The sequence below is a fragment of the Crotalus tigris genome, unplaced genomic scaffold, assembly GCF_016545835.1.
Source record: "Crotalus tigris isolate CLP2741 ecotype Arizona unplaced genomic scaffold, ASM1654583v1 scf7180000017568.12009008, whole genome shotgun sequence".
Taxonomy (NCBI): domain Eukaryota; kingdom Metazoa; phylum Chordata; class Lepidosauria; order Squamata; family Viperidae; genus Crotalus; species Crotalus tigris.
This window is the reverse complement of record NW_024096478.1, coordinates 11,756,351-11,768,926: the sequence shown is the minus strand read 5'-3', so window position 1 is coordinate 11,768,926 and position 12,576 is coordinate 11,756,351. Positions and strand designations below refer to the sequence as shown.

Here is a 12,576-nt window from a genome sequence, read left to right as displayed (position 1 = left end):
GAACTTACGGAGAGGGCCCCCTCCCCGGGAAAAAAAACACACCACAATTCGTGCCTGCGTCATCTACGGCGGTAGCCGAGTGCGGTCTGTTCAGCTCAGCTGGCTCGGTAGTCGCGCCTGGTTTGTTCCTTTCCCGCCATGGTAAAGGACAAGGAGGGGGCCTACGGCAGATTTGTCGTTGTTGTTCGTTTTTTTCCTGACTCCGGCCGATTGCTGGACAAGTCCCTGCAGTTTTCTTGGCAAGGTTTCGGAGTGGCTTGCTCTTGGTTGCTTGCTAGAACTGGGGGGAGGGGGGGGAACTGGCCCGAGGTCACCCAGCTCGCTTCGTGCCTCAGACGGAAGCAGAATTCGCTGTCTCCCGGTATCTAGTCCGATGCTTTAAACTAGTATGTCAATCTTACTGTAGGAAATCCAGTTTGCTACAAAAGTGTCGCGGACAACAGTTCCCGGCCAACGTTGGAGACCGCCTGGTTGGGTAAGGCGATCTAATAACAACCAGGACGTAACTGAAGAGTCCAGTCTGTCCGCGGGGGCCTTCCTGCATCCTGGCACGCCCAGGGGCTATCTGAATCAGCTGCCCAGTGAAAAAAGTATCGGGCTGCTGCTTTCATCACCTCAGAGCTGCCTTTCATTCTCAGGCAAATGATCCGTTCACAAGTTTTCTGCGGAGAAGTGCACAATAGGAAATAACATCTTAGTTGCACGGCTGTCCTGGCAAGAAATGGTAGGGTTCAAGTCTATAAAAGTTGAGATCCACTCTGCAAACCCGCAGTGACCATGTTCTAATAAATGCTGTAAGAATGCTGCGATTTAGATTTTTTTGTATATTTTGCTCCCTTCCAAACTGTACTCAGAAGTAAAGTTAGCAGCGTATATGGCTACATAGTTGTAAACAAGTTCATGCAGGGGCACAATCATTACTAATAAAATATTAATGAAGTTCTTATTAACAAGAGGGGAAGTGTCAAGTTATGATCAGGATTCAGATTCTATGATTCATTATCTAGTGTTAAGGCTGTTCGTCCACTTTTGACTTAAACTGCACAATAGAAAAAATAAGAGTCAAAAATGGTGCATCAAGACTTTCAACCAAAAATAAACAGAAGGCAGATAGCTACAGTGCCAACTTGGCAGCTTTACTCTTTATGGTACAGGGAACAAATGTTAGAAACAATAAAAGAGGCAAATTTTTATCCCTGCTTTAAATGTTTCAAAATTTATAATAAAGTACCACCCCTCCACACACACACACACACCCTAGCTAGGGTTATCATGTCTGTATTACCAAAACCCCAAATCCATGAATTCTAGATGTCACTGGAGATACAGGAGAAACCAATTTTTTTTGCTACCACTTGGTGGCCATTTTCTACTTTTCTAACAAAAATAAGGCAATCCTGTTTTAAGTAACCTTACAACAAGGAAGATAAGGATGTATCTGTTTTAATATATGCAGTTTTTCCAGGTAAATAGCCAAAAATTCTTTTTCGGATGCCAACTCTGTTCACATTAATACTGAAGTACTGTATTTCACTGTCGTATTTCTTTTGCTGATATGGAAAGTCAGCCCCCCAGAGAAGGAAATATTAAAAGGGCAGAATATTATATGTCCTCAAAGGATCTTAAAGAGGCAGAAAAGCATGCCTCTTTAAGATCCTTAATAGCCCCAAGTCTCCCTCCCCCAAAGCAGAAACCAGCTCTGTAGAAATGCAGATGTGATAATCCATTCAGGAAGGTTGGAGGCCTCCAGCTAGAAGCTTAGGAAGATAAAGACCCTTAAAATCTATGTACCCCACCCAAACTCTAAAACAGGACATACTGTAATAGGATTAACCCACAGATGCCAAAGGGGTACACTCAGACTTAGGTCAAAGTACATGATACAGGAAATACAAAGCCTCAAACAGGAACAGGAAACAACCTCAAGAGCCCAGAGGGTATAAAACCCACTCTCTACTACATGTGGGCTCTCTTTTCTTCCAGAGCCATCTTTCTGTCTTCAATAAACTACAACTTTCTAAAGCAGTCACCATGTTATAACAATAACAACAACAACAACGATGATGATGATGATGGAAGGGACCTTGGAGGTCATCAAATCCAACCCCCTGCTCAGGCAAGTAACCCTATACCATTTCGGACAAATGGCTGTCCAGTTTCTTCTTAAAAACTTCCAGTGTTGGAGCATTCACCGCTTCTAGAGGCAGGTTGTTCCACCGGTTAATTGTTCTAACTTGTCAGGAAGTTTCTCCTTAGTTTTAGGTTGCTTCTCTCCTTGATTAGTTTCCATCTGTTGCTTCTTGTCCTGCCTTCAGGCGCTTTGGAGAATAGCTTCACTCCCTCTTCTTTGTGGCAGCCCCTGAGATATTGGAACACTGTTATCATGTCCCCCCTCGTCCTTCTCTTCATTAAACTAGACATACCCAATTCCATCAACCTTTCCTTATATATTTTAACCTCCAGTCCCCTAATCATCTTTGTTGCTCTTCTCTGTACTCCTTCTAGAGTCTCAACATCTTTTTTACATCATGGTGACCAAAACTTGTTCATTTCCTGCTTGGATTGAACCCTGATGAAGACTTTTCGTTCAACACTGATATAACTTGTCTTCCATTAGTTCACCCAAAAAACATTGTCTCTGTTTTATGTGATGTTGGTATGGCTGGTTTACAATAAAACTGTACAATAGTTGATCTGTATTTTCACATGTGTGCTGGCAGGGACTTTTATTTATTTATTTATTTTTAAAAGGAACATTTTTAAAAACTACAGCATAAAGAGAGAGAAAAAAAGATAAATGGTCATATCGTGAAGATTTTTTTTTTAAAGAAAACACCCTTACAGTTACTATTGATAATATAAAAGCAATCATTAAATTTAACATTAAATGTAGATCATATAGAAACATATGCTTCTTCTTCCTATTATTAGAGCAGACTTTTCAAAGATAAATAAGAAACTCATATCTTGCATCTTTTTCTTAACCCCAGGAGATAAATTTCCATTTGCATAAAATTATCCTCTTTGCTATGCACCTGGCTTAAAAAAGCCAAAACTCTTTATGAAATGACAAATTGTAGAACTTAATTTTTTTTTTACTGATTGCTTTTTGGTCCTGCACCTCAAAGTTACTGTTGTGTTCAGACCATATTGCTTGGTTAGCAGATATTTCAATTATATATATTGCCAAGCAAATGTAGATAAGTCATATTCAGCCTACAATGTCTCAAAGTCTTTAAAGCAATCACGTTTTATCAAAGTATTGACCCCTTGTACAGACATATTCTAGTTAAATATCTTCCCTGAATTTTCAAATTAGATTATTCCACAATGTTAACTTCTCATGTGATTTGGAATCAAAACCTCATTGCTTAGTTATTAATGGTAAGCTTTTAAGACTGGAAATGAAGATCACTGTTCAATCTATCAGAATGATCCTTTTCATAATGTCATCTCTCTAGTGCAGTAGGAATGGTGCTGAGATTGAACATAAAGGTTTTATAGCAATCCTAGTATTGCAATTTGGGAATTGGTTCTTAAAAGACCCTAAATTATAAGAATAACCATTAGATTAAGGCAGTGTTTTTAATAAAAGGCTGTCAAAAGTGCTGAGTTATTCAATCTTTATTCATTAAAGAATGCATAATGTGAGCACTAAAATTCCACATACTATATGTGTGGTTCCATGCAGACAGATAAGAGGACCATGTTTAATATATAACATTTCAAGGAATATGCAGTTATTTTTCAAATGCTTTTTTTTTACAATTGGAAAGTATCACATTTATGTTGAAAATAATCAGATTTCTTACAGACCAATATACCACTGGAAATCACCAGTGCCTTGCTTGTATCATTAATTGTGTTGATAGCTGCTTTTCATTTCTAATATATGATGCCCTTGATAAGCTTGCCTTAGTTGCCCACATGATAAAATTGTCCATGATGATATTTTACTCACACTCAGTTTTGTCTTTCCTTTTCCCACAGAAGCTGTACTGTTTTAATCTATTGTTGGTTACCTTATCCTGAACAGTTAGAGCCTTTTACAACCATAGCAACTCATTCAATTGATGAGATGAGGTATAATCTCATAAGCAATAGTTTATAGCATTAAAATATTTATAATATTTATTATAATATACATCTGTAGGTAAATTAATTTTATTTTGTTAAATTGAAATTACATTTATTTGCCATTTATCAAGGCAAATACTCTAGAGCTACTCTAGGTGGCTTATAATAATAAAAAGGAAGAAAAATGAAAAGATACATAAAATATCTTTCTTCACATCTCATTTAGAAGTTACAGTATTTTCCTTCAATCAGAAGCAATACGAAATGACTATATCAGAAAGAGAGAGGGGAGGAGGGAGGGGGGAGGGAGGGAGGGAGGGAGGGAGAGAGAGAGAGGGAGAGAGAAAGAGGGGCTGTTAAGATTATTGGTTTCATTCAGATAAAGTTCTCTCTTACAGCTTTACTCTCATGCTGGTATGTGTCTGGTGCACCAAATCTGGTCATAAATGATTGGAAAATTATTCTAAAGATCAAACTGTACATCTTTGGCCAACAGTATCCTAAACATGGTTCCAATATTACTGTCTCAACAGACATTGAAGGATGCCGTTCTATAAACATTTATTTGGAGAGTATGTCCCATTGAAAAGCGTATGATATATTTCTGAAAAGGTATGTACAACATTATGCGGTAAGAAAATAACAATTTCACTGAAAAACAAGTAGAAGATTAATCCACTTGGATAGCCCAAGGTTTATAGGTCCCAGGCATGTCTCTTGGAATCTAAACAAGAAAGGAACATGAACAATTATTTAACCATGAGATTGTTTAGTATGAACTAAAACATAATTATCATAGTGAACATTCTAGACTGCATATTTGCTTGATAAGATACAACACAACATACCAGGTCTCTACTGTGGGCTGCTTCAATTATGTGCAATGTTTACAGCCGATAAAATACTCTACACCAGTGGTTCTCAACCTGTGGGTCGGGACCCCATTTGGGGTTGAACGACCATTTCACGGGGGTCGCCAAACAACGCAGTCTGCCATTTTTTTCTCCTTTTCCTTAGCTGTGCTACTCCCTTTTATTCTATTGGCTTTTGAAAGCCAATAGAATAGACTCTCTTGAATAGAGTCTAATTCTATTGGCTTTCAAAAGCCAATAGGAATTGTCCAGGCTGTCTCTGCCGTGCTGAGCCCGCCAAAAGTCCCATTCTGCAAACGGTGCTGCACCAGTTGAGTAGTCCTTGACTTACAACCGGTTGAGTAGTCCTCGACTTACGACCAGTTGGGGGTCCCGGCATTAAAAAGTTTGAGAACCACTGCTCCCACGAAGCATTTTCCTCCAGTCTTGAGAGCCATTAAGGAAAAGTGGGGCAGAAGATGGAACACTCTGTACTGCTGCAATTTGAACCACATGGGAGTTTTCTACAACAGTGCATTCTGTCAGTAGGCTGGGAGTTGTTGAGGTTTTTTTTTTAGGCATAACAATACCATAAACGCTATTGTAACAAAATTATTTTATTTTGCTTTATTTTAGCTACTTTTTTGCAACGTTAATCTTAAATATTTCCAAAATATTTGGAAATTTGAAATTTGCTTTTGGTTAATGACTTACTCTATATATCTCCGTATATTTCCTGAACCTTTTGTAAAAGCTTGAATTGCTAGCTTTGTTCCATCATTTCATGAACACTGAACCTGATTGACTTGAGCAGAGTAACAAGTGAAGTTTTGTTTTGTTTCAAGCTGGAGGTCAGTGTTTTAAGAAGGCAACTATAAAGTTACAATTGCATACATACTAATTCATGGTGTACAATATTTATGCAACACCCTTCAAGCATCCAGATTATTTTGCTATGAAATGAACTTTCCACATTTAATGGGCAATAAAATAGCATGATATTTTTATTGCATTGCATAATAACACACCAAAATTAAACTTCACAGAAACTCTCATAACATTTGAGTTGGTCCTGGACAAACTCATAATATTAAAATTCAGAGTGCCTAACTCAGCTGAATGATAGAAAGCAAGAGTAGCAAAATACATTTTAGATTAGTGATATCAGTGAATTGGTGGCTCGTTCAATCAATCTTTATTACGGTCACAGACCAGCACCACAAACAAAAGCATTAAAAACAATAATAATAGTAAAAAAAACAAAAATAAAAGGCAGGCAAAATAATATATTGTGGTTGGTGGTGGATTATTAGTGGGCAGTTAAAATTTGCCTAATTTTACATACAGCATAGCAAAATTTGGCCACATTCAAAGAAACTATTTTGTACTGATCCAATAATAATAGTTGCACATAAAAAGATCAGTATTTCCCAGATATTTTATTAGGCAAGGTGTTATAAATTGAATCTGTGAGTCCTTATAGAAGATGCAGTATTATAGTTTCAATAGTGTCCATAGGGGCACAGTCTTAGCTCATATAGTATTTTTTTGATCAGCCCTCCAAAACTGCAGCGTGCTAAGGTTAGTGCCCTTCAGATTTTCGGGATGGTTATTTGACATAAATATCTTGTTGCTTTAAAAGGCGGCTGGGCGGGGTGTTGACTGCTGAAATAAACATTCTTGAGAAGAGCAGCCTGATCTTGCTGGATTTCCAGATGTTAAATACCATATATTGTTTAAGTGCAGTATGTGCACACTCATACCCCATCATTAAAAAAATTGGTGGTTCAGAAATGGGAGAAGCTTTGCAGCTTACACAGTAAATCACAATAAAATAATATAACAGAGTTTGAATCACATCAGGTAGTGGTATTAAATGTCTAACTGATTTTGGAAACGCAGAGGCGGAAGGAGAACCAGTCAGAAAAGATTATTTAGTTCAGGGCAGAGGGGGAATGTGAAAAAGAGATTCAAACTAACTCTGCTTAATTATGCTAGGTATCAGTGGACTGGAAGAATTCCTTTGGCAGACTTTCAAGCTTCTGTTAGATTTTCCTATGAGCAATCAAGATTGTTCCAGTAATCCAAGTGGTTCTTTTCTGAGTTTGCCAGCTCACAGGGCTTGATGGGGATGGGAAGGAGCTGGGAGAAAGGATTGTGTCTGTCTGTCTGTCTGTCTCTGTCTCTGTCTGTCTGTCTGTCTGTCTGTCTGTCTGTCTCTCTCTCTCTCTCTCTCTCTCTCTCTCTCTTTCTCTGTGTGTGTGTGTCTGTGATTCCTCTTCCATCTGCATTTCCTAATACCTTCTGAAAAGTTGCTGGACGAAGAGAAAGAAGATACTTAAGAGCAGCTTGAGAGGCAACGCTGCAAGAACAGGGATAATTGACAGTCTCCAAGCCCATTCCTCCTGTGGGAGCCTTTTCTGGCTACAATAAACTATCATTTACAGAGTAAATAATCTGGAACAACTATTCTGTTTTTTCTCCCTCAGCTTTAACTTTTCCTTACTTATCTTAACAGTATTGAGCATTTCAGACTCTGCCTTTATACTCTTTCATTTACAGTCTTTGCCTTGCTAGTTGAAGTAGAAATGAAGGTTAGATGCAAAAGAATATGACAGGGCAAAGTCTTACCATCTCTGTAAAGGAATCAGCACAGGCCATGCGAATCCTCTCTACATTCAATGGACTGTCCAGTGTGAAAACAGAGTTTAATCCTCTTTCCTTCCGTGCAGCGCTTATTGCGTCTCTTATAGCAAAAAATACGGAGGATGCGAGGAATACTCCAGATTCCCCCAATCCCTGGAGAAAAATAAAAATAACCAAAGGGAAGGAAAAAAATAATTGGTGCAATATTCTTGTACAATAGTATTTAAGCTATCTAGTACAATAATTTCACACAGTTTGATCCAGTCATCCTATTCTTATAACAGCATCCTAAAATTTTGAATATTTTCAGTGCACAAAAGACTAAGCCCCTTGTGAACCGGAAATACAGAAAATGTATCACAGTTTGCAGAATTTGCATCAATTTCTACACATTACACATGGCAGATACTGAAGCTCAATGTGGGAAGAATCCAGAGAAAGAAATATTTTGGGGAATATTAAAAAGGCAGAATATATTTCCCCAAAGGATCTTAAAGGCAGAAAAGCAAGCCCAGTTTTTCTTAATAGCCCCAAGCAGAAACTCAGCAGAAACCAGCTTTTAGAAATGCAGATGTAATAATCCATTCAGGAAAATTGGAGCCAGGAAGCTAGAAGAAACTGATGAGATTAGGAAGACAAAGATCCCTAAAATCTATATACCCCCACCCAAAGACAGGCAACATAATAGGATTAATCCACCAATATCAAAAAGGCACATTCAAACTCAGGTCAAAGTACATGACACAGGAAATACAAAGCCTCAAACAGGAACAGGAAACAACCTCAAAAGCCCAAGAAGGTATAAAAACCCACCACTCCCAGCAACATGTGGTCAGCTTTCCCAGAGCCATGTTACTGTTCGGCTTTGCTCTTCAATAAACTATAACCTTTCTAAAGCAACCTCCATTTTGTTTATTCCCAGCTTGGACTGGACCCTGATGAAGATTTTTCTTTCAACATCAAATACTTTGGCCATCAGATGAGAAGAAAGGACTCATTGGAAAAGTCCCTGATGTTGGGAAAGATTGAAGGCAAACAGAGAAGGGGATGGCAGAGGATAAGATGGTTTTAGATAGTATCATCAATGCAATAGGCATGAGTTTGGGCAGACTCCAGGAAACAGTGGGGGGAAAGGGGGCCTGGCATGCTACAATCCATGGGGTTATGAAGAGTCGGACAAGACTTAGTGACTGAACAACAACAACAAATGTAGTTAAAAGGATGTTACAAATTCAGTTTTCACAGAAAGCAACAGGGAAGTCTTTATGGAAACCTTGCATTTTAATTTACATATTAAGTAATTAGTAAGTATTATGCAAGCCCCTCTTTCATGGTCATCAATAAATGTTTTAACTGTAATTGCTTTATACAACAAAACTTCTTTTCAGGAAAATGTTTATTTTTACTTGTGATGCATAGTTTACAAATGATTTTGATTTCTTAAGCCTATTTTCCTACTTTTATAAAAATGTAAGATTTACTGCATATTGTCAGACTACTGAACCATCCAAATCTAATGTGTTTTCACTGAAGCCACGCCACTTTCAAAAGTCTATCAAAAATTGCCTCATCTATTAGACTGAAGCACTACACATTTCACTTCCATAGAGACCAGTGGTTAACAATTTCCTGTTTGATTAATACTGCTGTTCTTGCTTTCTAAATTAATATGTAGATCTTACTGTCCACATGTAGGGTTAACAGTCTAAAAATGTCCTGCCCAGATCATTTTGACTTGGAAAAAGTCCTTGATTTTTTTTATTTTTTTCATATGTGATTTTGGTCTTTTGTTTTTAATATTAATTTATGATACAGACTTTAACTGAAGGGTTGTTACTTGTGCTCTTATTTTTATTGTATCTTATTGACATAAACTACCTGGAGTTCTGTGTTTGGGCAAGTTCAAATTGTTACAATGAAATAAAATAACCATCATGCCTCCTGGAAAAGTGATTCATAAACCTGGAGCACTTTGCAAGCTGTTCTTTATCCTTTTGTGGAGAAAATAAATCTAGCAAAATGGAGGCTGCATCCTTCTTTCCACCCACCTCCATCTTTTGGACATGATCAGGGTCAAACCAAGTTCATATCTTTGCCTATCAGACTCAACCTGACCCTCTATGGCCCAAAACAAAGCCCCTTTGTAATCCCATCGTAACCAAACAATAGAAGTCTTCTCACCAGCTCATAATATAGCTCAAGGACAGCCCTAGGAACATAGTAACAACATACTGGTAGTAACAATCCTCAAAATTCTGTCCTCAATCAGCCTGATGACTCAACATTCCATTTTTTTAAAGCAGTGGACATCCTTGGCTCTGCTGCCTTCCTGAAAGGCCCATTTGCCTAATAATAAGTGCGTTGACAAAGTCCTGCCTAGCTTCCACAAGCTGGCATCCAAATCTGATCTATCGGATTTCCTGCTTTATAGCCCTTAACTTCAATTAAAATATTTGCTTGCCCACACTTTGAGATCTCCTCTTTCTTGTAAAGCAGGCACCCAGCAATCATTAAATAAACATTAAATAAATAAGCTGGCATTTTCTTCTTGGGATTGTGCCCCTCAATCAACAGTCCCAGGACAATCCATATTATTTGCTTACCCTGGAGGAGTAGATAGCAATTGGATTTCTTGAGTTTGGCAGCAAGTAGGTTCTAATGTCTTCTGGAATATCACAAAGACCCGGTATCTTATATGTGTCAGGACCCAATGTATACTGCTGTCCTTCTGGGGAGAATTTTATTTCTTCTGTTGTATACAATCCAAGTCCCTGAATAAAGCCACCTTCAACCTGAGAAAATAAAATAGACATTTTCTGTTTTTCATATATTTCTTCTAAGAAAATAACTTCTTAAGTTTGCAGTACTAAGCATACTTCTTTGGAAATTTGTTTCCCTTAATGTGAATAGGCTAGTGCTGTAGAAATAAGCTTTTTTGTTCTTCTGCAGAGCAGTAACTCTGACAATTTTCTTAAACCTGGAGATATCTAGTCATTGGACACATCTGTCGACTTGTGAGAATGCACTAAAATCAAGGGTAAGGTAGATGATATCCAGATGTGATAATTTCATGGTACAGCATATGCTGGTCTGCAGTTCTTGTTTAATGGTTCCATCCTATCTCAGGATTTTTTGGACCTATGAATCTTTCCACAAAATGTAGAAAATGCATATTGGCTTTCTATGTCTTAACTGCCATCCACTCTTAATTTACATTCACATAACAACTGTCTTGTTATTTATAATTTTCTTTTAAAAATGTATTTGTCAGTTAGGATTCTTTTATTACCCCATCATATTCCAACTCCATCACATAAGCAATATTTATGTAGAATTAAAAGAATAGTAAACATTGGCAAGGATTGCGTCCTTGGTCCCCTGCCATTCTGCACTTTTCCCTTCCAACAAGTCCATTACCATGTCCCATTTTATTCAATCACCATATTTCACTATTACTGAAGGAAGATGTATTTATTTATTTATTAAATTTATTTGCAGCCTATCCCATATTGAAATGATGTACAGGATACGTGAATAGTATGTTATATCGTAAAGAATAAAGAGAACTTCTTTCTCGAACATCCATTCTGAGAAGTCCATGGCTGTTTGAGATTCCGAACGCAATCTTTTTCAGCCACAGATCTCAATGAATCAGCTACTACTCTTTATTCTCCCAAGCACTGCTTCTGTTGCAAGTTTATTAGACATCCATGAATCCTTCTTGCTAATATTTCATTGCTATAATCTTAAGCCCTTTACCCTAATTACAACCCTCCTTCCCTCCATTCGTTTTTTTTCCCCAGAGGCAGATCACATATACCGTAGTTTGATTGGAAAGAGAAAGTAAAAAAAAAAAAAGATGCAAAAATAAGGTCTTGCAGTTAACACATCCTTGTATACTAATTGTGACATCATAGGACAGCAGCACTACTATAGCAATCTGGAAATAAAAATGCCAAGATAGACTAAAACTGAATGCAGATTTGCAGTGTTTCTCTCTACGATCAGGATGCTTGGAAGCTTCTTAATAGTCAAATGTGAAACAATACAAAAATAAAAAATTTAACAGTGTAGATTACCTAATATATAAGAATGCAATGTGATCAATAAGAGAAAACTGAATTCTGCAGCATGGATATACAAAAACATCACATTCTTGTTTAGTTATTACAGCCTATCTAATCCAGCCTAGGATTGATAAGAAAATGATATGGTGTCATTTAATTTATCTTTTCACTTACCACAACTTCTACCTATTTACTATTAAAACTCTCATTGTCATGACTTTTAACCAGGCAAAATGCTATAAGGCAGGGGTAGGCAACTTTGGCTCTTTTATGACTCGTGGACTTCAACTCCCAGAATTCCTGAGCCAGCCATGCTGAGGGGAAAGGGAGAGTCTTCCAAGCTGAGCCATGCTGGCTCAGGAATTCTGGAACTTGAAGTCCACGAGTCATAAAAGAGCCAAGGTTGCCTATTCCTGGTAAGGCAACAAGGTATCTCAAATGGGCTAATTTACATATTGTGTCCAAAATCCAGAACCCATGACACCTGAGGGAATGAAATTCGGGAAAGTGTTATTGGCTGCTGCACTGCAGGGCTGCTGCTGTTGCAGTCACATGATCTTTATTTTCAATATTGTGTGACTGTTTCCCAATCACTTACCTGCCTGCTGGAAGGGGGAAAGGAGGGAGGGAGAGAGGAAGGAAGGAAGGAAGGAAGGAAGGAAGGAAGGAAGGAAGGAAGGAAGGAAGGAAGGAAGGAAGGATCTAAACAATAACATGCAACTGGGATTCATTTCTTTGATCTTTCAGGATAGCTTGTTTGCTTGTAGTTGCAATAAGGTAGGAATTTAAAGTACATACCTGCCCTATGTCAATGCCTGGATTGATGCTGAAACTACCGTCTATGACAATGTCAGTTCGGAGGTTCTGTTGCACAGATAAATTATCATTAACACATTTTATAGCAGTTCAGGAAAAAAAATGAAAGGGTATGGACA

The 12,576-nt window shown here is 37.8% G+C and overlaps 1 protein-coding gene and 1 long non-coding RNA gene across 2 annotated transcripts in view; one reads left to right on the top strand and one right to left on the bottom strand.

Moving 5' to 3' along the window:
* The first annotated feature begins 33 nt into the window (after positions 1 to 33).
* On the top strand, positions 34 to 4,262 carry LOC120312685. The gene is made up of 2 exons (XR_005557937.1): positions 34 to 141; positions 3,991 to 4,262. It is a non-coding gene; the product is annotated as an uncharacterized LOC120312685 (long non-coding RNA).
* The window catches only part of AOX1 (aldehyde oxidase 1), a 71,998-nt gene continuing 63,030 nt past the window's right edge, over positions 3,609 to 12,576 (bottom strand). The window contains exons 32-35 of the mRNA XM_039353624.1: positions 12,440 to 12,505; positions 10,178 to 10,366; positions 7,560 to 7,727; positions 3,609 to 4,801 (exon numbers count right to left, since the gene is read on the bottom strand). Of these exons, the coding sequence (XP_039209558.1) occupies positions 4,748 to 4,801; positions 7,560 to 7,727; positions 10,178 to 10,366; positions 12,440 to 12,505 (477 nt within the window). The 3' untranslated portion in view covers positions 3,609 to 4,747. The remainder of the gene's footprint in view (positions 4,802 to 7,559; positions 7,728 to 10,177; positions 10,367 to 12,439; positions 12,506 to 12,576) is intronic.